The following is a 27,979-nucleotide window of genomic DNA, read 5'->3' as shown; positions in this document are numbered from 1 at the left end:
TCCTAACGCGCCGTTCAACTGCGCTTGTTTGCTACTATGCTTTTGGTAACCAAGGTCTGGGTGGTTGAGGACCGCTGGAATATACTAATTGGCAAGAAATGGGAAATAGCCACACCTGCACAAACTGTTCCTTTATTCTTTGAAATAACACCACTCTTAATGTGCTAAGTTTTAATTAAGATTTTGCTCTACAGAAAACGCATGGTAAGCTGAATTCACACAAACGTGATTAGACGCTTAAAACGTTTTACAGCACACTTCCGTAGCTCATGCGTGGTTAAAATACTTTCCGTATGACTAGCTTACTTCTGCCAGAAACTTGTATGTGCTGTTTGTGGTAACCCTCGATGTGGCCACAAAGTGTTTCATGAGATATGATTGATATCTTGCATTGCTTTGTTTATCAAGTCACAAAACCACGACAATTCCAAAAAGGGAACTGCAAAGTGGCGCACAATCTCAGTTTGTGCTTCACTAGCGCACATTTGTGTTGTCCTGCGGTCACATCAGCGTTGTTTGTGCATGGATGGGTGTCACAAGTTCAACCGATTTTGGGGTTTTCGACTTTTAAAACGCGACAGATACTTTAGCGGCAACCAACAGAAGAAGTTCTTTCGTTTTTAATTTCCAGTTCGTGATGTCTTTGGATACGGATTGCCACATTTGGCCGTGACGAGGTTCGGCGTTCACGCAACGTTTCAGCACTTCTTTCTGTTTTTCCTGTATGACAAGACAATTTTACCTGTACCTTACAGCTCGAAATAGAAACAGAAAAGCGTTAAGAATCTAAAGAATTATTCTATTAGATTTTCTTTTATACGTGAATGAAGTTAACCCAGCCGTTACCTCGTTTCCGTGGTTGAGTTCAAACCGGTAGAAAAAAGCCCAAGCGTCTCCGAAATCTTGATCAATTTTAACAGTTCGAAGGAACCATTCTCTTGCTTTTGTGAGTTTTCTTTCACTCCAAAACAATCTGTTAAGTGGTTCAATTGGTTCAGCAATTACTATTCCAACAAGATAAACGTCGATTAAATTTAGGCCCACAACAAAATGAGATACCTCGCCACGGCGAGCAGCACTGAGGAGTCGTGTTCACATTTTTTCAAAGCGTCCACGCTTTTTGTTTTTCGTTGTGGCCTGGCTTCAATAAAAATGGCTTCAGCCCAAAGCAGGCCAGATGATGGGCATTCTTGCAAGGCGCGTGCCATCAAACTACTAGCAATGTTTTTGATACCAGCATTCCATTCAAGTCTTATGGAAGCCAGCCTTAACATAAACGAAGGATCCGGTCAGTTTAACATATGGGTGTCGGGTACGTGCGCTGACAATCAAATACTTTTCAGCAAGGTCAATTGTGTTCGATATTACGTCACAAAGCACGTCTGAATGAAATCAGATTGGATGGGAGGCGGTTTCCTAACAAACTCACCAAAGGTCTGCACACATTGGATTTTTCAATCTTGCTTTTTCAAGAACTGCCCGAGCCTTGGTCAAATTCCCTTTGCTTTGTTCGAGCTTGCTCAATAGGATCCAAAGTGGAATGGCACGCGGGCATTTTCCAAGTCCCTTTGATAAAGTCGACGTTAAAAATCAGGACTGGTAAGTCCGATTAATCGAATATGAACGTTACTGGGACAATAAAATCACGACACCAGTAAAACTTGATGTTGTCAGAACAAAAGCGATCTCACCGCTGTGTAAGCTTCGCGGGCCTCCAAAACTTTTCCAAGTTGTTCTTGGATCTGTCCCTTCATCATCCACAACTTGGCAAACTCCGGATACTGCTTCGTTGCTTCACTGAGCAATGAATCCGCGTTATCGAGCTTGTTCAGGCACCATTCCAACTTGACAGACTGCGCAATAACAACGAAAGCAAAATTCTTAACAGTTGGATAAGGTTTTGATAATAATACAGTAATTAATTTGACAAAGTATTTCACAATAACTGACCTTCATCATGACACGTGCCGTGCAGGCGTTTGCTCTTGCTTTGGCGAGCAGTTTCCTTGCTCTGTCGTGCTCATTGTTCTCTGATTCGAGCTTCACCGCAGCAAGCCAGATATCTTCAGAATTCGGATTTGCTTGAAAAGCTAACGCTAGGATAGATCTAAAAACAAGAGCATGCTTAAAACTCCGAATTAATTAGTCTGCGCAATGACACGGCATTTCAATAAAGTTCATAGGGTGATTGCTTTCAGATTTTTTACATTGCTGCTCTTTAAACTACTGCATTTCACACCTAGCTGCAGCAACGTCATTGGCCATCCATTTTGATTTAGCTCCCATAAGCCATAAAACTTCGGCCTTTGGACAATGAGCCACTGCTTTCTGCAGAAGGGATTCGAGAGACTCACGGGAGCCGTGGCTCTTCTCGAGATAAGCCGCCCTCAACCAGATGCTCTTCTTACTGGGAAACATTCACAGAAAATTGGGTTTTTGAGCGAAAAAATAACGCCAGCTGGCTGCTGTTAAAAGAATTAAGAAGGTGGTGAGTCGTCTTGTTAATCTTGTACCTAGGCAAGGTGTTGAGTGCGTGGGCGTAGATTGCCCGAGCACATTCATAAGCTCCGTGAGAGATGCAGCTCTCGGCGTCGTCCATCCAGGTGTGCTTCCTATCCTCATCTTCGACACCAATACCTGGAATATTGAGACAAGGTTTAATCTTTACTGCATAAGTAAGTATCGTTATCATTTATATTTTTTACTATACAGTATTTAGCAATCCATGACCAAAGCAACCAAACTTGTGGAGTTACAAATGCTTTAATATGCAATATCACAGTAATCTCTAGTAATTGTATGCAACGCAACTCAAGGCATAACCGTGATTAGGGTCAGAAAAAAGATGTTGCTTACCAATCACATTTTTGATAATGCTCTGGCAAGTTACAATGCTCCCAGATTTTTCCGCGTTCTCACCATCTTGTATCCACTGATCTCTGCAATTACATGATATACAATTACAGTGGAATCCGATTAAAAACTTTCCTGATAACACAACCACCCCAGTTTCACGAAAACTTAAACGAATATTTTCTATTCTATGTAATGTATAGTATGGCGTTTGTTTCGCTAACACCACTGTTTGACAACGATCCTGTAGAGTGTAGATGTCCACTTACCGGTACTCTACTGGACATAATGTATAATTTACTTTAGGTTAAGAAAATGGTTCAGCTTTCCACTTTGCAAAGCTATACTGGCAACTAAGATAATCTAAGACAACCTATTAGCGTCTGGGCTCTGAAATTCATTTACATTTAAATAAAAAAAAGTTATGTCCACACAACTTTACAGAGTCTGCTTGTACAGTAAATGTAGCAAATAAGTTATCGCACCGGCTTATGTCGACCATATTGGCCTTGAGCGATACGATTGATCTTTCAATGATTTTATCAACCATCTTCATATTGTCGTTTGCTTCTTCAAGTTTGGCGGCGGTTATCCAAATATGGCGATCGGTGGGAATATGCTCTCTCGCCTTATTGAGTACCTATGTACAAAAATGTTTTGTTATTATTCATGCAAAATATGATATGATTCAGGATCTCCCCATATAGTTAAGGCTGAATCCGATGAACCATTTACTGGTGTAATCACTTAAACAATGTCTGGTTGATCCGATAACAAAAATTTACTGAATTTTCTTCTGTATATTTACATGTATTTAATTATTAATAAAAAATGCACTATAAATCTGTGGCACAGCTATGACATTAAAGTCGTTTAATTTTATACTATTTCAGGATTTCCAACCTTTCTTGCATTTTGGTAGTCTTCTAACTTCGCAAGCGCCAGCCACAGCTCTGTGCTGTGAGGACAACACTCAACTGCTCTCGATAGCATTATTCTTGCATCATCGGTATCTTCCAGTTCAACCGAAACCTTCCAAAGTCTCACTGAATTCGGCACGTGTTCAAGCGCTAAAATTATTTAGTTTGTCAACTGTCAACGACCACAACATAAAGATTTTGGGTAAACGGCAAACAAAGACTTGTGCATAACATTTTTGTTCGAATAACAGACACCGACAGTGAAAAGAACAGTATTATATTTAAAAATTCCTTGAGAAAATACATTCAAATGTTATTTGAGCATCATGGTGGTCAGTCAATTCAACCGACGAACAACTCGAAATGTGCAACAAAAGCAACCAACCTTTTCGAAAAACTCTTTTTTTGGCTTTTGCATCTGTCTCAAGACCAGCTGCTCGAATCCATATTCTCACAGACTGTGGCAGTTGCACAATAGCACTGGCGCAAACAGCTTTGGCCGTGTCGCTTGGTTGTAGACGGGCTGCCTCTAACCAAACGTCCTCACTCTAGAAATTGTGTAAATAATGTTACAATATTCCAGTTGAATTGCTAGAACCAGCAATAAGAAAAACACTTTTAATTTCCCAGACATGAACATGATTTGTTTTTAAAATCGTGTTCACTAACCACTTTACCTTAGGACACATTTCTGTTCCCTTCATGATAATATTTCGGGCAACTTGCAACTTTCCGGTGACTTCTTCTAACCGAGCAGATGCAATCCAAGCTGGAGGGTGTTTGGGGTTGGTCTCCCTAACTGATTTCAACAACAAACGGGCTTTTTTGATGTCGGCCACGTCGCCGCCATACTGTGGCAGCATCGAGTGCAAGTCGGTCAAATAACCTTTGGGATCAACAACTGTTTGTCCTGTCACGGAATCTGACACCTTCAAAATTAAGCACTAGCGTCATATATTTCGCTAAATTGCTGTAGATACTATAAACAACACATTGCTTTATGGTGCTTTCAATTTTTTCATCAAGATGTAATTTGTCAACATATTAATGTTAATGAACTAACCATGGTTCTGTGCAATTCAAGCCAAAGCACAAATGGAATGATACTAAAATGCAGCACAAACCTGGCTTAGTCGCATGTCCATCAGAGTGTTACGGGCTTGACCGATTTTTCTCATATCTAACTCACCGGCTGGCGTGGCCCATCCTGGAGTAGCGGTGCCTGGAAACGGCGTATTTAAACCGGAAGCCCCGGGGAACGGTGTGTTTATGCCACCGAACTGCTGCTGTCTAAAATCCAACAAAAATTAATAGCCGAAATGGCAATGGACGTTTTAATTGATTATATGTATTTTAATTACTTTCAATATAATTAAAAGTTTTTAATCCAAGGGAAACAACTTTATTGTGCAAAGTGCCGCCACTAGTAAGCATGCATGAAACAAATATTAAAGACTGTAAAACTCCGGAAACTTACCTGGCATCCAAAGTATTAACTGTTGCATTCTGTGCAAGCCCTCTGGTGAACAAGCTGTCAGGGACTGGTGTAATTTTTTCCCGCATTGGATTACGTTGTCGTTTATTTCTAGCATCACCTACATCAGGAATATTTGTCCAGTCATCTTCAGATATCTGAAGAAGATGAAACATGTCACATATACCCGCATTACTACTTGTGATAATACCGACTTATCTATTGTATTCTAAGTATATGTTCTTATGCATTGCGTGAGACGTAAGTTTTTATACCACGGAGAGTTTCCGCTTAAGGTCAGAAAACATTTGCTGGATCTTGGGTCTTTCTTCACGAAATTTTTCCAACTCTTCCTTTTCCCGTTTCTCTCTGTATTGCTTCCTCCTCTCGTCCATCTTGCGATCCACGGTCTCGTAAACGGCATCTGCTTCTTCGTCATCTTTCTCATAAGGTCCAGATGAGAAAAGATTTCCAGCGTAACCGGAAAACTAAAGACAAACATTTTAGTGTTATTCAAAATTATGGTATATTGGTGGCATACAATGTATACTCTCATGTTCAAAGCCAAAAAAGTACCAGCTGGACATTTTGAATATTTAGCCACATTGAGCACCACTAATGAATAATCCAAGATGAAAAAGTATATATATATTTTTTTACCCAACAAAGTCATCATAGTTGTTTGTATCACAAAGTCTTATGTTTTATCATAATTACTTCATCATAGTTAGCATCATTTAAATCTTCGTCTTCCTCTTCTGTTTTGCGGGATGCTTTCATCTGATCACCGACGGTCCTGAGTCCAGGCGGAGCATGTCTATCATCAGTTGGATCACTGACATCACGAGCGGGACCAATATCAGATCGGGTGGTGAAGCCTGTAGCTCTGTGCAAATAAAAGTGACACTTACACAAACAGCAAATCACAGAAGGCTGCGGCCGGACATGAAAATGGTAAAATCTGTAATCATTGCTTATACAATTATCGAAATTAGTTGTGCCAATATTGTGCGAAATAGAAAAGTAGTTAAACTCATCCAATTTTCTTACCCTCTGCCCAATCCAGGCACATAACCGGGAGGTGCAGCTTGCCCAAGCCAAGGCTTTTTCTTTTTCTGTGACTGTACAACCCCGGTTACTTCAGACATGATTGGTTTTTTAGGTTAATAATTTGAAAATATTTTATAAACCTGTTATGGACCTATTCTCTAGTTCTCCAGGTAGTACGTGATCCTGTATCACACACCATAAAATTACACATATTCCATTTTCAATAGTTATACTTTCACTATGACTGATGGCGAAAACAGGTAAATATGGCAAAGTGAAAACTAGTGGATCAGAACGAATTACCAGAATTTACAACAGCTAAAGGTCACTTTAGGTCACATACCTATTTAGTTTCATAAACAGCCAAAAATTTAGCTTTCCAAAGCAAGAGTATTTGAAATGTAAACTGAAGCACAAGACAATGTTTCATTTGTCCCTGGAGGTCATTTTGCTCGTGCCTTGTGCAAGACTGGTCAACATAATTACATGATGTATACTTTGAACATATGGACTTAACCATATTGAACAAATCAAGGGAAAAATTGAAGACAATAAGTACAACAAACATTTGCTATCGACACCTAAATGCACATTGAGCAGCATACAACTTTGAAACACACTATCAGCCAAGACGAAAGTTTCAACCTAAAAGTTTTCACTTACCTAAAAGTTTTCACTTTGCATAGATTGCATTAAGTACGGTGTATAAAATTTGAAATGTGAATAAATACTAATATACTACTTCTAATATATTACTGGTTCTGGTACTTTCATAGGATTATAGAAGCCTGGTTCCCATTTTGCTTGCTATATACATATCAACTAAAAAATTGACAAAAAATAAATTTTCTAACATGCACAATATATCCAAGTAAACACAACTCTAGAAAATGCAATGCAGCACATATGATTACATCATGCAATCAATCAAAGATGCAATAAATACAACCATTGAAATTGGATGCTAGATAGTCTATAACTGCGCAAAGTTACTTTCTTTGAAAACTGAACATCCCAAACATCCACACCCATTTTCGTATTGTGCATAAAGCCATGCTTGGCTGTCAGATTTATTTCTTTTTCTTGCCACCTTTAGACTTCTTATTCGGATCTTCTCCTCGACTAAGTGCCAGCTTTTTCTTCAATTCAAGTAACTTGGTTACTTCTTTATCGATATCGGCCTTGTCGGCTTTTTCAGCTTTCATTTTACGGACAACATTTCCTTGATTTGCAATGTCTGCTTCGATTTTAGCTTCATCTTCTTTATCAGCATCATCTCTCTTCTTCGAAGCTTCTCCTCCAAACCTCTGCCTGTAAGATTCAATCTCAGAAGCTTCCACTTTTCGGAACAGCGGTGATGGTTCATTAATCCGATGCCCTCCAGGAAGCGTGCAGACAAATGCTGCATCGTCGGCCAAAATGTTTACGAAATCGGGAGCATTTAACTGCTGTTGAATTTTTGAGCTAGTATGAGGCATATACGGCTGTATTAAAACTGAGAGAAGACAGGAAAGATTTGCCGCAACACCGGTTACTGTATCTGCTCGAACTTTGTCGGATTCACTGCCCTTGATCAACTTCCACGGCTGATTTTCTTGGAGATATTGATTTCCCAAGCGTGAAATATTTAGAATCCTTTTCAGATTGTCACGTAGTTTCACTTTAACCATATCAGAAATATAACCTTTCACCTCTCTGTTTACTAAAGCCATCAATTGTAGGTCGGTGTCAGTGATTTCAACAAGGGGTATTATGCCTTGGTAGGTTTTGGACACAAACTTTAAAGACCGGTTGATGAAATTTCCAAGGTTATTCAACAGCTCTGAGTTATTCTTGAACATGAAATCATTCCAGGTGAACTGTGTATCTTGGCCTTCCGGTCTCATATACAAAAGATAAAACCTCCAGATATCAGGTTCTATGTCAGTGTGGGCAGCTTGGTCACCAAATACACCCACACCACGGCTTTTTGAAAATTTTGCGTCTTCATAGTTGAGATATTCTGTAGCATTAAGATGATTAACAATAGTGTAAGTATCGTCCGTGCCAAGCAAGCAGCTTGGAAATACAACGCTATGAAAAGGAACATTATCTTTTGCCATGAAATTGTAAAGATCCACGTGCTTTGGATTTTTCCACCATTTTTCCCAATGTTCAGTGTAGTTGGCAGTTATTGATAAATATCCTATGGGAGCATCAAACCAAACGTAGAAAACTTTATCAGTGAAGCCTTCTAAAGGCACAGGTGTACCCCATTTCAGATCACGTGTTATGCATCTTGGTTTTAATCCATCTCGCAGCCAAGTTTCGGTAATGGTTTTCGCATTTGTTGACCATCCACTGCCCTTGTAAGAATCTTCCAGACATTTGCGTAACTTTGGCTCAAGCTTAGGCAAGTCAAGAAAGAGATGCTCAGACTCACGGTGAACAGGTGTATTAGAACAAACTTTGCATTTTGGTTGCTTCAGCTCAACAGCATTAATAAGCTTTCCACACTTATCACATTGGTCACCACGGGCATCTGGATAATTACAGGAAGGACAAGTTCCCTCGACAAACCTGTCAGCTAGAAACTTCTGGCACTGACAACAGTAGAGCTGTTCTACTGTCCTTTGCAAAAGATAATTATTGCGATACAAGTGCCAGAATATATCTTGTGAAATCATTGTCTGCTGAGTCGTGGTTGTTCTTCCAAAGTAATCAAAATCAATGCCAAACCACTGATAAACCTCAGAATGGATTTTGTTATACTTATCACAAATCTCTTGAGGACTGAGACCTTCCTGCACTGCTTTGGTCTCGGTAGCAGTTCCATATTCATCAGTGCCACAAAGATAGAGACAGTTCCACTGCCGCAAACGACAGTAACGAGCAAAGATATCGGCACTTAACACACAGCCAATTATGTTACCAAGATGAGGAACATTATTGACATAAGGTAGAGCACTTGTTATCAGGACATTTCTTTCACCTTCGACTGGCAATATTGGATGGGATTTTTTTTTGGGCTTTGGGAGTGCAGAAATAGAGTTCCATGAATGAAAGCTAGATCGAAGTTCTTCCTTGGTCACTAAAGGTTTAGACGTTTCAGATGATTGCGAGTTACTTGCATTACAGGTTGTTGTTTTAGCGCTGCTGTTGTGGTTTGCTGGCTTCACTGTGGCTTTCAGTTGGGCAGAACGATCAGTGAAATAATTTTTGAAGGCCACTCTTCCTTGATCGAGGGTGACATCTTTCCAGGCTTTTTTGAAACTTTTCTTGCTTGCAAAATCTAAATACCACTTACAAACAAATGGGAATTTTTCAGAAATCTCATCCAAAATAGATTTATCATCAAGCAAGGGCGACAATGTTATCAAAATAGTGCAACTGACAACATCAACATCCCGAATAATTCCATCTGCCTTCAGGTTAGTCTCCAAATATAACAAACACTCCGATAGTTTTGCATTCCAAGAGGGATAGGCATTTGCCACAAGCGGCCTTAGCTGCGAAAATTCCCATTCCAACCAATGCATGTTGCCTGTATCTAGCAGCTTGTTGCAAGCAGTTTCATATAAATACAAGACCGCACTATTAGAAGATTTCAGAACATCACCACAAGGCAAGGTAAAAGCGATTAGAGAATTTCCATCAGAACTCAAGGTGACATCAGTATTTGTGTCATAACAAGCAAACAGCACTTTGAGTTTTTCTGGGCTCTCAATTCCTTCTAAATTGAACATGATTGTACAAAAAAGGAATTCACAACAGACAGTACAATAGAGTCCTTATTCTTACTGCAAAACATGATGAAGGTATAACATATCAATTAAAAGCAATAGACTGATAATGAAAAGGTTTTCTTACTGCATCAACGCATTCAAATAAATGATTAATGTAATTTATGCTAGGTAAGGAGCCAATAGGTCTAAGCCTACCGTACGGTCATGTTGCATGTCAGATGTCCCATGTTTGACTATCTGTTATGTTCAACTTTCCTTCCCACTTCCATCTATAATCTTAAAGCCGAAATAACCCTAGCTTAAGTTAATAAGAGCATTTTTGTCGATATTTTCAATTTTATTTCTCATTTATACACATTATGGCATGATAATCTTTAACTTTGGACTGAGTCTTTGTCACCATTTCAGCACTGTTTACCGAGTCAACCTTTGTGCAAGTCACAGATTTTCATCTGGTTTTTTGATTTTTTTGTATCATATTGCCCGAAATTAAACTGTTTACCAGACCCACTGTACACATGCACCAGAAAATTGGCTAATGCAACTATTTTCTGACCCACAATTGTCGCCCTATAATCTATATCAGGGTGGTCCAAACCAAGTCACGCGAGCCACATGCAGCCAGTGTACGGATTTTATGCAGCCCATGGACACTTTCGGTACACTGTATTTTCTAGTGCAAAATTAGCAGTTGTTAAAATACATCTACAATACCTTTTATTTAAACGCATTACTTTAGCCACAGCACAAGATAAGTCGCACATGATTGAAGTTCAAATCAATATGTGATTATTTATGGAGTAACAATTCTTTTTACGGTTAACGTCACAGTATTGGGACAACACTAACTTACGGAATGAGGAAATGTTTGCAGTAATACAATTCGCATTCTCTTGAGGTCTAGTATACAAGTGCAAAACCAGGTGACGTCACAATTTGAGTAGCTGGCATCTAGTATACAAAGGCATCCTGTGGTTGTGCACTTGTATACTACAGTCCACTCTTGATGAGCGTCATGAGTGGTCTTCATGAACAAATTCGGGAAATAACCTACGATATAGAAAAAACAAACAAGAACTGTTTATCGAAAACTCCAAATCCAACCCTTCAGAACCAAAAAAACACAAACCACAGCGCGCTCCACAACGCATCAGCCCAGAAACTGACTCGAGGAGTGGGGATTGGGGAATGATCGCCCACTTTAAGCATGGACATCTAATAACAATAAAGGCAAGAAAGCTCATTTAGGTGTTTCACCACTGTTGAGTGCGACTAAATTTTCATAGTTGGTATGCAATATGTATAAAGTATGACATAACGTGGGTATAAATTGCCTAAATTAATGTATAAACTTCGTTTTTAAACTCATGTGTCTGTGCGGAGATTCATTCAGTTTACCTTATTCAGTTCCGTTTACTTTGCTTCGGTACAAGTTTTACCATCGTTTCTCATTTTGCTGTCAATGTCGGTTTACTTGCAGTACCAGTCGAGAGGAGCACGGAACTGTTACTGAAGTCAGATCATCTCGCATGACAGGGCTATTTCTCGCTCCCCCTCTCTCACTCTCCCTCTCTCCCCCTCTCCCTCTCTCCCTCTGCCTCATATTCTGCCTTTTCTATTTTTTACAGCAGGGCTTCAGCGTAACAATAATTTGTTATTGGCAGTGATTAAGTTATTTCGACAGTTCGCACTTTTTGCTGCTGCGCTACGGTGACCAAAAATTGTCTCTTTATTGTATTTCAAAGTTTATGTTGTCAACATAAGAAATTCCTACTTATATGGTTTAACAAGTAGTTATTTTTATCTCCGGGAATCAGAGGTTTTCATGATTTAAAATAGATTTTTAGGGCAGCCCATGTAAGCTTTCGGACGTTCGGTTTCCAGAAAAATAGAAAATTAATGTTTTAAAAGATTTTGCTTTTATATTTAATTTGTAGTGCTGAACATCGCAAACGATCTAGTCACGCTACTGTCTGCGACAACCATTAACTTTTTGTAAAATCTCTATTTAGTAGGCTATTATTAACCGACAACCGGTTTTTCATTAATTACATAGTGACAGTGTAAAAGTCAAACTGAGTTTATAGCCTACTGGTCACAATAATTTTCAATGAATCAAGTGACTTCGACATAAATGGAAAGGCGATCACAATCTGCCAGGTATTGGTACATATCCCATGGTAATAGTATTTTATTTTGCCTTACTGACTTATCTAACATCTGTATAGGCCTATAGGCTATAATTTATACTAGAGCCAAGCTTTTTTAGGTTCCAGCATATTTAATACTGTTTTATGCTGTTTCATCCCATGGTTTTTTCACAAATAAAACTTAATGATGGCGTAACCTCTTAATTTTCACCAGGTATGTTAAGCTAATTTGTTTAAAATTATTCATAAAATCACTTTCCATATGCCCTTTTATGGTACCAGTACACGAAACTCCTGCGTTATTTTATGAATCACCAACATCACATTGTTTTAAATGAAGCATGTGGTTTGAATTTGTTCCCGGACCTAACACAAAATGTTTTATGCACAAATAAGGTCGCAACTCTTCATCATCCAGCGTAATTTTTCCAGCTAACTACTATCTGAAGTAAAGTGTCATTTCACTTGAAACAGGTTGTTAGCAACTTGTTAAAATTATCATAAATATGTCATGTAGGCCTATATATCAAATTTATTGGATTGTAAGCCTGGCTTAGAAAATTTTTATGATTATTTTTTGGAAACTTGCACTCAAAAGCAGCTTGATTTTTTATCAAACTGAAAATGTTTTCCAAACAGACAAATCAAAATTTGGAAAATTTTTTGTTATAAGTCAAGGAATTAATATTTCTGGGTAAGCATTATTTCACGCAGCACAGCTGTACAGAAAATCTTTGTAAATGCTCTCTTAAAACAATTTAATTGGCTTATTATAACTTGCAATTACATAACCTAAAACTGTGAACTTTTAATTTTTCTCAACCTTTTGTAAAATGTTTGCAAAACATGAAATACATACTTTGATAGACATACTTAAATATAAGTTATGAAATTTAAAAAAAATAGCTCAAATAAGAAAGAAACAAATTTACCAATTGATTTTCGTTTTGAGATTTTTGAGCTCCCTGTCATTACAAACATGCAGTTGTAATTTTAGTTATTTACCTGTGCTTGTCTATCTGCGTTTAAGTTTTGGTGGCGCAAGTGGCAATCATCAAAGCCATTTTATTTTCATTAAATACTGTATCTTGTTGGTGACTAAGTGCGGAGTCGGGCAGTGTGCAGAGTGAATAGCACATCTCAGCCAAGTCCCCATATGTGCAGACATATATTCTTCATTCTAAACTAGGCCTATAAGGCTATAGCATAGGCTAATTCAAAAGTTTTTCAACTTTTTAATAGTAATCGTTGAAATAGAATCTCTTTTCAAAAGAATCATTTCTGTCGTGGTTACGTCATTAGAGTTTATGTCAAAAGTTTCTTCGGTGCTCATAGTGCTCTTTATTTCATATTTGCCTTAAAAACTGCCCTTGGAATAACATTTACTTTTGTATTATCAGAATTACCGCCCTTTTAACAATGACGCTTCATCTTCACGATGACTTCCGCCAATGAAGAGCAACTGCTTAATCAGCAGTCTTTAAGAAATAAGCCTATTGGAAATTTAGTAAACAGACATAACATGACGTAGAGAGACGTCACAGAAGAGCGTGTGTATGTCTCCTTTTCTAAAAGACGACTGACTCGAAATGCGAACAGGGAATGAAGAGAAAACACTATAATTCTTTGGGCAAATAAACGTGGTTTTCTGCCGCAATCTAGCAGACAGGGTGGTGCACGCTACATAACAACCAATATTTGTGCTTCTGTTGGTATTGTGTCGCAGCTATAATTTATGGTGACGTGGTTACAGCCTGTATCGTTCTGCCTACATTGGATGATTCCCGTGTCTATCGACAATAATAACGAAAAATTTGATATTATTGTACTTTTGTCATAAGATTATAAAGCCAACCAACCTTGAGTTCAACCACCAAAATTTCCGGAAAATAGGTTATCAAATGTTGACGTCAAACCAGGCCAATCCCTGACAAAAATTCCCTTTGTCATATTCTCAGTAATAGCATTCAATAAGGGGCAATATATTGAGGCCTATCGTTTTATATGTGTAACAATTTCCGACCAAAGTAATGCCTTTTGCATCCAACAAGTTTTCAGCGTTATAGGTCAAAATCGAGTTGAAAACAAAGTGCTGCAGAGTTCTTTTACTTTAAGCTTCGAAGAGACCACTAGCCAAATTTTCCCTACGTTAAACTTGATTTGTAAACTGCCAGGGTCGTTATGACTCGAATCAGTTGCTCGACTCAAGTCACTTTTTTTAAAGACACGACTTGACTCGAGTCCTTTTCTAAGGAAGTACAAAAATTATTTGACTCGAGTTATCGTTTGAAATAACTCGACTTGACTCGAGTCAGGTCTTTTTAATTACGTTTCAGAATTGATGTAAAACGAATCTCTATTCTTTGATCGGAATAGATTAAAGCGTAATTTAAAATTTTTATATTTGTCTACGAATGCGTACGTTGCAGCCAAATGAAGCAAATTTTCTAATAATCCAAAACGTTTGTGGATGATAGGAATGGCGTTTTTACTTTCTGTTTAGCTTGGTTTCGAATGTTAATCGGCTCGACTTGACACGAGCCACTTGTGCTTAAGTCTTAAATGGTAAATGACTTGACTAGCTACTCGAGTTTGATGACTTGGTTACGACTCTGCAAACTGCTTCCCACAACTAGAATTTTTTCTTTGTTCTGACGGTGACCACCATTTTTAGACTTGGGTAGCTTTTGCAATGACATTTCAAATTAAGAAAAAACTAAAATAACAAAACTTCAGGAAAAGTAGAAAGTGATTTTACCATAGAGGTTAAATATAGGCTAGTATAGCAAATTGTTCTGATGAAATTGCTTGTAAAATTCCCCATCTGTTAATATATCCCCCTGTGTTAGCAGGATGAATTTCTTCGTACAGCACGTTCGTTAAAATCATAAAAATTTTAATATTCAGTACCCCACCTTATGAAAGATCTTTGTCTTTTGACTTGCTGATAAAGCGCGTTTACATCAACTTTAAATTCATCAGGGACCTAGTACCGTGTAGTATTCCCATAAACATCGCAATTATAGCCTACTGTTGGATAAATGTCCCGATACTGCGGTACTACGTCAAGTTGATAATTTAACTTTCCATGAACCTCTGAAGGAAACTCCCTTTCTCTCAACTTGAGCAAAGAGTTATTAAAAGTAGAAATAGTATACAGGAAGCAATTCGCCAATAACGTATGATTCTTGCTCCAAATATTCAACTGTCGCGTTGTTTTAAATGAAATTAAACACAAAATTTCAATTCAGATCTTTTACTTTGAGCTTGAGCTACCAGTCAGATTATACTAGCTGTTATACGTCAAGCTTACAGAATGGTGTCCGCACTGGGAGTTTTCTTCTTCACACTGATGGTTATAGCCGCCCAAGTTGATCTTACTAGGGCGGAGTATCAGGTAATGATGTTATTGTAAGAAAATAAGTTAAAAATTATACTGAATTTTGTCAATGTTTTTTTAGGGCAACAGACTTGCACGTCTGCGAGGTGAGTTTTTGCCTACTTTTATTTTTCTATAAACGTAAGCTATAGTTCCATAAATTCGAAGAAAGTTTTAACTTTCCTCTGCTAACACGCTTTTCCTGCACAAAAATTTAAAGATGAAGGGTGGCAGTTTGTTGGAGACTATGCTTACAAGCTTGCAACTGAACAAGGTGGATCATTACCAGTAAGAGTTAACTTCGAAAGAGGAAGAAAATTGTGTCAAAACATGGGAGGGGACTTAGCTGTGGAAGGAATCCGTAATAACGACTTAAGATAGTGAGTACGAGCTACGTTCGATTTTGTGTCAATGCCGCAAAAACCCTCAAATTGCGAAACATATTTTGGGTATTCTGTCCTGTATCAAATTTATTGTATATAGTTGTAGTTAGATTTATATTTCATACTTCTAAATTCCGAGGCGAGACTTTTTATGCAATTTTACATTGAAGGCTATTGTAAAATATTTCCTGTTTTTTTGTAATTAAAGACCAGTTAAACTTTTTATCGATTAAAGATGTTTTCTTCGTATAGTAAAGCAGCAAGGAGTGTGTACAGAGGCCCGGTTTGGATAGGACTTTGGGTTGGACTTGCTGACAAACAGGGTGACGGCTTGTGGAACTGGATTGATGGACAACAGGCAAAAAGCAATGATATCAAATGGTCCCCGCTTGAACCCAACGGAAAACAAGGGAAAAAGTTATGCGGTGAACTGTGGGGCGAAGAACGAAGGTTCACAATGAACGATATGGTTTGTGGCGGAAGACGATTTGCGATGTGTGAGCAAAAATTCATTCGATAAAGAGCTGTTCAATCGACTGAAGCAAAGTGCAGCTTAAATGTTCACGGCATTCATGCATTTTAGATTGTTACATTACTGTTGTGCTTTCACGTCATTTAAAGTAAACATCCAATCTCACCACAAATAGCCCTGATTTAGCCGGTATTTCTCCACAGAATAGTTAAATCTATGATAGTGTTTTAAACGAGCTATAACAAAAACAACATTTCACATTAACCAATATGATTCCCACGATAGGAATGTGCCAAACAATCCGGATTTCTGAGAAAACAAAATAGTGAACTACCTGTGAATAGTTTGATATTTATACGAATATTAACAAGCCAAGTTATTTCGGGAAGTTATTTCGTTAAAATAGGTTAAAGTAGATTGGCTGTTTTCCAACATAGGTAGTTGTTTAATATATATCCTTTCTGTTATAGTTTGGAAGCAAGATTTACGAGAACACTTGGATAAGCAAAAAGATTTATCATAAATTTTAAGGTTATTGTAGGCTATTAGGCTTAAAGTTCAAACCGGAGTTTTGAAATAAAAATAAACCACACAAAATAAAGGGATAAAACATATATATTTCAAAGTCAAATTAACGAAACATGTTACAACGTAGGCTAGCTATTTCCATCGGAAAATTATTTCCTTTTTCTGAATTAAGTACGGCAACCGCAACTAGTGATCATGCCCATGCTTTTAATAACTATAGCGGTTGTTTACAAGGTGTCTATGCATCTTGCAATTGGGAAGTTACCCTACTAAGAAATTCATATCGAGCGATACAAATGTTTGTATGTCAAACCCATATCATAATCAGAATTCACAAAGTGTTTCAATAGTAACCTGTAAAATGAGCCAGGTAAGTTTTTTGGACAGGCAATGCTTTTGGGTTACCTATTTTTAAATGATCAAGTATGCTGTTTATCCACAACCAATCATTATGTAAAATATCGCAATGTATAAGTGTAGAGGTTGGTAGTCTGTCGAGGTTGGGGTTGTTGGAATGCAGGGGTTTGATGCCGATAGATACAGATGCAGAGTTTATCGGTCTTAGCTTACGTTATTGACTTAGTTAACCTACTACATTAGTATCTGACTCTATTGTTGCGTGCGGTTAGAATTCTCTAACCTTATTGACGGCGATGCGTTCTTATTATACTATGACAAATACCGTTTGCCAGAATGGCTTTTATTGTAGGTGCTGTACACTTTCTCAATATTACAAATAACCGAGAACACAAGTCATGTGACTGTTTACACGATATCTACTGATTCAATCACCACGGCTACAGTAGTACGGTATTACATATGTCTATAACTTCGCGTCTGTGACTGAGGTTCTGAGGCTCTGAGCGAGTCTCACACAAAAGTTCAAGCTTATAAAACGTGCTGCGATGTGGCGGAAATATATGACAAAAAAGGCATGAACATTTCAAAGCGTGTGAACGAGAAAATCGGTGCGTTTGCAATGCAAATTAAATTCGGTTAAGTTGGAAACAGTTACTTGGAAGCGACCTGGTAACGTACTAAATAAGGAGCTTTCACACGAAGTTATTCGTAGCAAGTTTTCAAATATACCAACGGTAGTTTGCAGTGTTCTGAAAAGGCAAGTTTTAAACTCCATTTACTAGCTGGAAAACTCTTTCATAAGAATGATGTGGCGGGACTGAAAGTTTAAAAACTCCAATTGTTCTGGAAAACACATTTCTATGAAAGACGTAAGGATTTTACAAAAGCGAGCCAAGCCGCCACATAAGTAGGCCTACATAGTGTAACCCTTTGGCTTAGGCAGGCAGCGTCTATTTCACCGGTTGCCGGTTACCGAATTTGGAAAGAGCTTCTTCGGTGAACGGCTAGCCAGTTACGCAATTGGTATTTTCTTACTTCGGTAAACGGTGACCAGTGAAGTAGATACTTATTTTACCGGCCGCTATTTACCGAAGTAGAAAAATACGGCAAACGGTAAAGTTAATTTTCAATTTTAGATGACATTTTTTTTCCAAAGTGTAAATTAACGTAAAACTAATCCCTTCCAAACAAACTCTCCCCTCTCATGACTAAAATACATCAAAAATAAATTTGGACAATTTGTACATACGCATAAATCAAATAATAGCAGGATTCAAACCGTGACCACTACATTACGAGGACCATCAAGCACTATGCCGCCACATTGCTTTCTTTCCTCATCCAAAACGAGAGTGATAAACCCAGCAGTGAAAATTTGCCAGTCACTGCATTGAAATTAAGCAACATTTAACCATCAAAGCTATTCATTTAAGTGAGGTAATCTCTGGAGCTTCTGTCGAATTCCTGACCATTGTCTATAGGTCAAGAAGCACATTGCCTTAAGTCAGAGGAAATTGTTGTCCAGTTTATACATTTCACGTAGCTCACACATAAATTGTCCAAATCTACTAAGAATAAATTTGACTCTAGATTAGAAAGTACAGTACGGTAGTTTACGAGAATAAAAATTTCAGCAAAGACAAATAGTTTGGCTTAAAAGTACATTAGTCTAGTGAGGGCATTATATTGAGGCCCCCAAGTGTACGTAAAGATGATGAATGTAAGAATCAGATAGTAATTATTGCCAAATAATAGAGTTTTATGATTAGGAAATCGTGACTCTAACCTTTAATCTTTCCAGTCTGGCTCGCAAATTTATTTGGCAATAATTGTAATCTTTTAATTATTAATTATGTATTTTTTGACACTAAATTGCAAATTTTATGAACTTCGCATCATACAAACGCAGATGACGCAATTCTATTAAATTTAAGTGAAGGAAATATGCCAGGACTCAGCCAGTACTTGGATTTGACTTGTTTCTTACATTTATTATTTGTTTGTTAGATTTTTTTTATAATTTTAGGCTGCAGCCTAATCCATTAAATGTCAGTGTTTATTATTTGTCATTAAAGTTGGTTGTTCTTTTCTTTCAGTAACAGAATTATATATTATTATATGGCCGACATCCATTATATTTTTGTGTGAAGAACGATTAAATTCTTGAAGGCAGAGCAACGCATGCACAAATATCACGCTTGATGTAAGGACAATATAGAGTGCATTAACCTTATCAAAATAAATAAATAAATCATAATTAAATTGCTATTTACAGTTGCAAGTACGTTATATGTATGTAATACTTGCAAGTACGTTATATGTATACGGCACGTTCAAATTGAAAAGTGAAAATGACAGCATTAAGTATCTGGGGACCTTTCCATCTCATCAAGGTAAGCTTGAGCTACATTAACGTTATTTTTCTTCTTTTCATCATCTCTGCATAAATCAATCATCTCTTGAAGTTCAGACTTAGCAGAATCAAAGTTTTTCATTTGGTAGTAGCAAATGCCCACGCAAAACTTAACCTTGGCTTTGATCGAGTTAACATCAGGCTCATTTCCTCCTCCACAAGATTTGTAAGTGTTGAGAGCTTTTGAAGCAGCATCCAAGCAAGCCTTGTAGTCTTTGGCTTTTAAATAACTCCAGCTGGCATGGCACAAAGCAGAACTTAAGCATATCGTCTTTCTCTTTTCATCCCCTCCGTCACATTCTTCAATCTGCTTGATGATTTTGTGGCAGATTGGAGGAAAGATGTTTGGTGTTTCATCTCTTTTTTCCTGCTTCAAAAAATGCTGCAAATCTTTTTTGTTAATGAGCTCGGAAACATTGTAAATCTGAGATAATTTTTTATCAGGGTCGGTCAGAAATGGAGTGAACTTCAAAAGACATTGAAGGATCTTGGCAGCTTGCTCTTCGTGATTGCTCTCAAGCAACGACTGAGCAATTTTGTGACATACATTGCACAACCATGTGAGATTGTGTGAGTCTGGTGTGCAATCCTCATGATACTTGTTTACTTTGTCACATAAGATCTTCACATCATCGTTGGGCAGCTGAAGCAAAAGCGCCAAACGTAAAATCATTAAGTGGATCATAAGATCATTCAGAGTTGTGGAGGATGTTTTCTGATTTTCGCTTAGATGATGGTAAATTTCACTCGTGCTTTTTTTGGATCTATTTTGAGTTTTCACGTGCAACAAACATATGTCTAGAAAGCACAAGAAGTTGTTTAAGATAACTCTGGCTGACAAAAAACGCAAGCAAAGAAAATTAAAAAAATGCAACACAAATTGTAATCAAGTCTTACTTTCAATTATCAGTCTTAAGTTCTTCATCTTTTTATCTTTTGTTTCGTAATCCTCTGCATCCTGATTTGCGTAATAGGCCTTCACGAAGAATGACTCCGCCAAATCAAACTGGTCATTGTCATAATAGTTTGTGCCTAAGTTATTGCACAATGCTGAATATAGGCAACCTACAAGCTTCATGCTGTCATTCCACTTATCCTCTAATGCAGTTACAGCTTTCTTGTTGAAATGCAATTCACGTTCTGGATTGGCCATTCTACGATGGCAAGTAGCGATTGATTTCCAGCTCGTGGCTTTTGCTTTGAGAACAGAAATATTTTCTTTAACCGACGATAGGTCATCCAGGAAGTCATTTGCATAAAGCAACACTTGCCCAATAGTCTTAGGTAAGGTGTCATCATTTTCATCAATCAGACATATGAAATTGTTTGCCACGTCAAGCCATTTGTTAATTAGCTTAACCAAGCCTTCAGGTTTAGGCCAAATTCTGCAAATTTCCGCAACCCCATGCAGTAGTTTTACACTGGCCATGGAAATATTCTTTTCTATTATGCTAATCAGACCAGTAACATCATTTTCTGCTTTAAGTAACTCATCATCTGTTAAGCTTTCTTTATTGAGAAAAGTCACAAGTTCCTCACATTTTCTGGAAACTTTTTCTGCAAGGTTAGATGCAATGGCTTTCTTGATCAAAGTTGTTGTTTTTTTAAAATCTCTGTAACCTGAAAAGGAAAAAAAAAAAACATTACACTTTAGACAACATTACATTAAATTACAGTGTATACACAACATGCAAATATCAAACATTTGACTAATTTATTACCATATCAACATTTGCTGACATTAACATCTAAGAAATCTCTGCAAATTACTTGCAGTATTTAGGCATAGCTCAGAGGCAGTTTTCAGAGCTAATTTGTTATGGGAATTAATTTAACTAACCTGTTACTCCACTGGATGATTCATCACAGTTTGCCAAACTCCCTGTAAAACAATATTTAAATGTATGACTTTGTAAATATGCACTTTGTGCTGAGTAAATTACCTGTAATAATTTCAGAAAATTGGTCTGCTTCTTTCAAGTAAAAGTCAAGTACCCGTATTTGGTACAGTTTTTGAGTACTTTATTAATTTTATGGAGTATCATTAAAAATGCATGTTTGTGGATTTAACATAAAAGTCTTTTACCTTTGCTCTCCTTTAACTTGGCAAGAGAAGTGTGATTTTTCTTGTCCAATGTATCTTTGTTCAGAGGAATATCATGAAGCAGGTCTGCTACTTGCTTGGCTAAGGTTGAAGGATCAACCAGTTTATGTAGGATCTCGTACAGCTGACTTCGTATGGCCGTGATTGGTGGCCTGATGTCGGGATGTTTATCAAGGCATTTTGTCACGATTCCCTCTAGCATGGAAGAAATGTCACGAGTTTCTCGACGTTCATCCTCTGTCAAGTTGCGTTCATTTGTGTCCTTGGATTGTGAAAGATGTTGGAGAAGCTCATTAGGAGAAGTATCGAATTCATCTTCAGGGTAACATCCCGCCATTGCAATGAGAAGTATAACCCCAAAGCTGTATACATCCATTGCTTTGCTAGGTCGAGTATTTGAATTCACCTCAGGGGCACCGAACATGAGTGTAAATTGCTCCACCACCTCATTTGAGGGTTGATTTTTAGCTAAAACAGTGTGAAGAGAAAATACAGCTCCCCCAAAGTCAGCTATCTTGCAGTGAAGATGAGGACCAAGAAGTATGTTTGCCGGTTTCAAGTCACCGTGAATAATTCTGCGTTTTTCATCTCGGTTATGTAGATATGTAATGCCATCAGCCATCTCATATGACATTCGAGTCAGCAGTTGTGGAAGAATTTTAATTTTTTCGTTGTCAATTAAGTCCTGAAGTGAGCCGGCTGACATAAATTCCATCACAATACCAACCCAGGTAACACCTTTTGTTACACCTTTGATGTCGATGATGTGTTTGTGTTTAGCCAGGGCCATCGCACCTGCCTCCGCTAGAATGCTAAATGAAAATGAGCGCAGTAGTTTATCAGACCTTGGACTAATCTTAGGTAAAAATCGGGTTGTAATTTGTTGGATAACCTCCACTTACTCGTCTTTCATTTTTCTCATTGCTTGCGCAGATCCCTTCAAGTCAATGCATTTGACCGCTAATTTTCCATGCTGTTCATGATATCCCACCCAAACAGTAGCAAAGCCACCACTACCAAGCACATTTCCTTTTTCATTGCAAAAAATATTCTCTGCCGGAAAAGTTGGCTTCTTTTTGCCCAAAAAGTTTAGATCATTCTGCAAATGATAAACCATAATTGTTCAATGAGGCTGAATATTAAGTGAATGTGTTATAAATAGATATAATAATAATATTTAATCTAAGCTGTCTAGCATAACGTTTCACACTACTTACTGCAAAAGACAATTGTTAAAATAGTTTTTAAGTCTGCTTATACACAGTTATAGACGTTTTACCGGTTAGTTTTCACATACCTTGGACATGTTGAGTTAATTATGCAAAATAAAACATCACGTATTGAACCTTTCAAACTTCAAATTTCTGACTGCAACCTTTCCTTCTAGTGTCATTTTCCCTCGGACGTTTTTGCTTTTTAATTCTTAAGGCTACCGTGTGTCTGCACGCAAACACTTTGTCCAAACGATCCCTTTGTTTGCCTTTATGTTCAAGAGTCAACAAACATCATATAGCATGGCTTTAAAGGTGACATCTACCTTTCATAGCGGCAGTAAAACGGAAGCTGAAGAACCTAACATCAAAAAGTCTTCAGAAAAATGAAAAAGGTAAGAGTGTGTATATACTTAAAGCATATGTGTATTTGGGTGGAGCTGTGTAATGCACTGTGCGTATAAAAACATTTCTGAAAATATTCTGTAAAAACCACATATTCTCAATGCTTAAGATTATTATTGGTTTTTTATCTATCAATGGTCATATTGGTTTTGTAATAGAGTGGTTTTGTGTGATGTGGCAAAGCATGTACAATGTGTGGAAAAAGGTTATAGAACTTTGTATTAGACATAGCTAAATAGATTTATTTCATTGATCTCAGTTAGCAATTAGGTTTCTTCATGAGCCCATTGAAATTTTTCATAGTACAAATTGTTGTGGTTATTTGATTAACTTATTTTTCATATTAGTCTTTGATTAGTTGTTTTTCTACGTCATTTCTGTGAATTTCTAGTAATGTTTTCCATAGTTGGTGTAAATACAATGTTCTTTGGATCATGGACAGTTATATGTAGCATTCAAATATTTGCTTTGCTGAGACTTATTTGTTGCTCATTAATGTTTAACCAAAACTTGTTCGTACCACAACAGTTGGCATATTAGTACTTTAAAAGAATTATCGATCTGAAGACAAACATACGGTACTTGAATGTGACAATGTCTTAAATTTGATTTCTGTGTTGTGCAAAATTATTTTGGATTATTTGCTATTACCAAAAACGCAGACTTTTGAACTTGCTTATACCATATATAAGGATTGGGTGGTGGCTATACAAACGTATTGTTTGCGGGATATTTTTTACTAAGTCTGGGCTACGATGCAAGTGCAAACCCAATAGATTTGTTAAATTTGTCACCTACTACCAACTCACTACATTGTTCACAAGACCTGTGCAGCCAATGGAGAGCAACCTGAGGAGATTGTTATAAAAACTGCTGTGCATGTCTTAAGTTATTGTTTTGGATTGGTTTTTTTATTTTTACCACCTGTCAATCAAGCACAGGCCTGAACTTTCCTGTTTATTAAATTGCCTTGGCAACAAGTGACATTGTAATTAAAATGATAACCAAATAACGGACTTCAGTTTGTGTACATCTGCCTTGTTTTCCTTTTAACGACACTGTAGTTTGACATGGTTGCTAATTTTTGTGTGTAGCCTATAAAGTTAGTGTTGTCCAATTGTATAAAGTATTCCACTACCAAATTACAATCCTCACCTGTTGAAATTGATGCGAAATAATAGTTTATTGACTTAGGATCTATCGGATTCAGATTTAGTCATACTTGAAGCTGTTAAAATATTTATGTCTTCACAGAATTTAGTTGCTTCTGTAACTGGTCTGCACCATTTCAATGCGAATGAAATCCACTGCAACAATGCCAACAACACTCTTGGTGAAGGGGGTTATGGAAAGGTTCTGATTGGTTTCCATAATGTTCTGGGTGAACTAGCAATCAAATGTCAACAATTAACGCAAAAAGAAGAGAAAAAAGCCAAGGCGAAGTAAGTCTTGGTTTGGCATTTCATTACATAAAGTTTTTGAGTGAGTTTTAAAAAAGTTAGCTAGCTGGTTGTCTTTTAATGCCAGCTAAGCTTCTGCGTTCATAATATGTATCTCGACTACTATATAATGTTATTCGGGTGTTGCACGCAGATTTGAAAAGGAGATTAACTTAATGCGGTTGGCAAGGCACAAAAATGTCATACGCATCGAAGGTGTGCTTAAGTGTCGGGGGTGGATCGGTATGGTGATGGAGTTCATGCCGGCTGGCTCTTTACATGACCTGCTAACAAATGAAAGTGTCCCGAGGATTCCAGTTTCTCTGCTACTTCGAATGGGTTATGAGGTATCTGATGGAATAACCTATCTCCACAATCTTATGAAAAATCAAAGAATTGCTCACGGAGATTTGAAGCCACAGAACATTCTCCTTACTCTCGACTTGAACTGCAAGATCGCTGACTTTGGTGGAGCTGTTTTGTCCCACCGCACAGGAAGCTTGAAAGCAGGTCCTGATAAACCTGGAGAAGGTCTCGAGTGCACTCTGTTGTTTGCTGCTCCGGAACGATTGGCAGAAGACTACGACCGACTGAGCACAGCAATGGATGTCTACAGCTTTGGCATCATTCTGCTCGTTGCAATAACTCGGAAGTATCCGTCCATGGCAAAGATTTTTGCCATTATGCAACAGGATATTTCTCACATATCGTTTGACATTGCTTCTTTGCAGCAAATGAGGGAAGACATGTTAGGGTCGGATGAGAGCAATGGAATTGAGATCTTTTCATTGCTGGAGGACCTCATGACCAAATGCATATCCAAGCATCCGGAGAATAGGCCAGCGATGATCGATGTTCGAGATGGGCTCCAAAAAAAGCTCAAGGATGTGAATGATGCAAAAGTTGCTGGTCATGTTGCAAGTGTACTACCTTACGTCAATATCAGGAAAGTCTACCAGGATTTTGAAAACTCAGGGCCAATAGACGTTGTAGCATCTGGGACAAAGGGTAAACATGTTATGTGGCTTGTGAGAGCTTTACATTTGTTACTAGAATTTGCAGTATTTCATTTTTGAAAAATCATGAAAAGAGAATTCATTTTTTAACTTGAAACCTTTAAACAGCTCACAAGGGTGCTCTAAAAAAGGTTGTTGCACAAAATATGATTGAATTACAGCAATCTACAGATGAAGACGAATGGGATTTACATTGGAGCCATCTAAGCGACGGTAAGAACTCTCTCAGACACATTTTTTAACCTAAATTGTATTGCAAGTATTCACTGCTTTTGGATAACGTTAGTAGGGAAATGGGCTGTGGGCTTAACTTCAACCTTCTGATTTCTGAATTAATTAAGGTTTCAGGAGTTACATGTCAAAACTGAAGTCCGTAGAGACTTTAGCATCCCAGCAATACTTGGATGGAGCCCTGCGAGAATGCAATAATCTGAGAACATCTCTTGAGAACATTTCTCTGGAAGAAGAGGAAGCCATTATACTTGGAACTGAATTGTCCTCTTGTGCAAAGAAACTTATCACAGAGAAAAAGGAAAACAGCAAAGCCATTGCAAGTGTTTCGGTTCTCCTGCTACAGTCAGCTGGGATTGTAGCAAAATGTATCTTTACTTCAACCGCCAAGCTGGGACTCATAAAAGATTGTGCACACATCTTCAATGGAATTATTCTTCTTGTCAAGGATCAGGCTGATCTGGACTTTATGGACATAATAGAATCATTGGAAACCCAACTATCATCGATTCAGTCCACAAAGTGCAACGACAAGACCATTTTAGCCGAGGCAAAGGCAGCCTGCTGGCAGTGCATGGCCCAGTGTTATGAGGAAATTGGTGACACAGACCAAGGTATAGATCTTTTACTACAGGCCGTAACTTTGCTTGAAAATGTGCTCGGGGCAAGCTGTAAAGAGTTTGGTTTGTACGGATCCTGCTGCAACAACTTGGCTGTTACCTATAGAAACAAAGAAAATCCCAAATTCGCCTTGCTATACTATAGAGAGTCTCTAGGCGATGACCCAGCAAAAAGAGAAATAAGCAATGTTCACATATCTGTTCAAAGTAAGTGGCATGAGTAAACTGTCCTGTACTTTTGTGGCTTAATGAAGGTGACCTAACAGAAATATTCATAAATATCAACCACGTAATTATGAAACTACATTGGTTTTTGCAGATATCTGCAAACTTGTTGAAGAGTATCCAACATTGGATAAGGAAAGTGACACCCTAGAATTTCTTTGTGACTGTTTGCAGCACCATGAATACCAAAAAGACTGTTTCTTAGAGGTTCAAAGTAAATTCTTTCTTTTGAGGTTAAAAATTTTGCTTAACAAAGACGATATTGATGGCTTATGCAATGAAGCAATTTCAGCCCTGAAGAAGGTGTCGCTCTCGCAGGACGATGTTGCCACTTTGTGCTTTGAAATTGGGAACATTACAAAGCAGCTTTACTTGCGTAGCCGAAATGATATGGCCTTGCGTATGATTCAGTGCGGATCTGCATCATGCAAACAACTTTCACCTTCTCCAAGAAAATCCCAGATTATTGTCGAATTTTTTCAAAGCTTGCTGGACTCTTTCAGCAAATTGGATTTGGAAAAGCCATTCCAGCGTGATAAGATCACCAAAGAATATCGTCCGTTACTTGAAGAACTTTCAACCTATGCTGGCGATGACTCATTTGTTGATGGAGACTTTAAGGTCCAGTTTCGCACTCTGCGTGCCATCCTCTTTTACCAGATGATAATAAATTCCCGAGAAGATGCAAAACAAAAGAAGTGCTTGATCCTTTGAGGTCGAATGCAATATGTCTGGTGCCAATTTTTTTGCGTGTGCTCTTAACTTGTCGATTAATTATTCCTCATTTTGGTATTGTTGTACTTGCATAATAATCGTAATGTTTATTGCGTCAATGACATCAGCTTTCATGTACTAGCCAATGTGTGTGTTAGCCACAGTCAAGCTTCTGTTTATTTATGAAACCAGCTTTGATTGCATCCATTAAAGTAGTCACTCAGCACTTATACTCTGCTTTTTTAATCATTTTAAATTTTGGAGTTGTGCAATAAAAAGTAAATTGTTAAATGACTTTATTTATTCA

At 37.7% G+C, this 27,979-nt stretch overlaps 5 protein-coding genes across 6 annotated transcripts; 2 read left to right on the top strand and 3 right to left on the bottom strand.

Moving 5' to 3' along the window:
• Window positions 1-156: 156 nt before the first annotated feature.
• Window positions 157-6,502, bottom strand: LOC143449471 (pre-mRNA-processing factor 6-like). Its single transcript, XM_076949687.1, has 18 exons — window positions 6,298-6,502; window positions 5,965-6,133; window positions 5,523-5,735; window positions 5,251-5,405; window positions 4,898-5,063; window positions 4,451-4,702; window positions 4,159-4,321; window positions 3,757-3,923; window positions 3,339-3,493; window positions 2,857-2,939; window positions 2,514-2,637; window positions 2,240-2,407; window positions 1,951-2,107; window positions 1,692-1,853; window positions 1,430-1,566; window positions 1,060-1,266; window positions 847-973; window positions 157-720 (listed from the first exon to the last, which is right to left on the bottom strand). Exons 1-18 carry the CDS (start codon window positions 6,393-6,395, stop codon window positions 568-570), a joined length of 2,856 nt encoding a protein of 951 aa, XP_076805802.1. The 5' UTR covers window positions 6,396-6,502; the 3' UTR covers window positions 157-567.
• Window positions 6,481-11,144, bottom strand: LOC143449472 (methionine--tRNA ligase, cytoplasmic-like). The gene has a single exon (XM_076949689.1). It carries the CDS (start codon window positions 10,020-10,022, stop codon window positions 7,368-7,370), a length of 2,655 nt encoding a protein of 884 aa, XP_076805804.1. The 5' UTR covers window positions 10,023-11,144; the 3' UTR covers window positions 6,481-7,367.
• A 4,257-nt stretch (window positions 11,145-15,401) lies between these two features.
• LOC143449541 (lectin-like) lies at window positions 15,402-16,578 on the top strand. The gene is made up of 4 exons (XM_076949786.1): window positions 15,402-15,569; window positions 15,634-15,658; window positions 15,772-15,931; window positions 16,187-16,578. The coding sequence occupies exons 1-4, from the start codon at window positions 15,489-15,491 to the stop codon at window positions 16,452-16,454; spliced, it is 534 nt and encodes a 177-aa protein (XP_076805901.1). The 5' UTR covers window positions 15,402-15,488; the 3' UTR covers window positions 16,455-16,578.
• A 2,999-nt stretch (window positions 16,579-19,577) lies between these two features.
• LOC143448619 (uncharacterized) lies at window positions 19,578-27,963 on the top strand. Of its 2 annotated transcripts, none has more exons than XM_076948433.1 (7): window positions 19,578-19,687; window positions 23,358-23,417; window positions 24,682-24,869; window positions 25,021-25,874; window positions 25,991-26,095; window positions 26,224-26,940; window positions 27,053-27,963. In XM_076948433.1, the coding sequence occupies exons 2-7, from the start codon at window positions 23,409-23,411 to the stop codon at window positions 27,670-27,672; spliced, it is 2,493 nt and encodes an 830-aa protein (XP_076804548.1). In that variant the 5' UTR covers window positions 19,578-19,687; window positions 23,358-23,408; the 3' UTR covers window positions 27,673-27,963. The 2 variants fall into 2 exon arrangements, with proteins under 2 accessions (XP_076804548.1, XP_076804547.1); XM_076948432.1 differs by having other exon boundaries at window positions 19,583-19,687; window positions 23,305-23,417.
• LOC143448616 (uncharacterized) lies at window positions 19,655-23,250 on the bottom strand. The gene is made up of 6 exons (XM_076948430.1): window positions 23,109-23,250; window positions 22,714-22,910; window positions 21,794-22,623; window positions 21,548-21,589; window positions 20,605-21,327; window positions 19,655-20,505 (listed from the first exon to the last, which is right to left on the bottom strand). The coding sequence occupies exons 1-6, from the start codon at window positions 23,115-23,117 to the stop codon at window positions 19,655-19,657; spliced, it is 2,652 nt and encodes an 883-aa protein (XP_076804545.1). The 5' UTR covers window positions 23,118-23,250.
• Window positions 27,964-27,979: the final 16 nt, after the last annotated feature.

Source organism: Clavelina lepadiformis, chromosome 3 (genome assembly GCF_947623445.1).
Source record: "Clavelina lepadiformis chromosome 3, kaClaLepa1.1, whole genome shotgun sequence".
Lineage (NCBI taxonomy): Eukaryota > Metazoa > Chordata > Ascidiacea > Aplousobranchia > Clavelinidae > Clavelina > Clavelina lepadiformis.
This window is presented reverse-complemented; position numbering and strand designations above follow the sequence as displayed.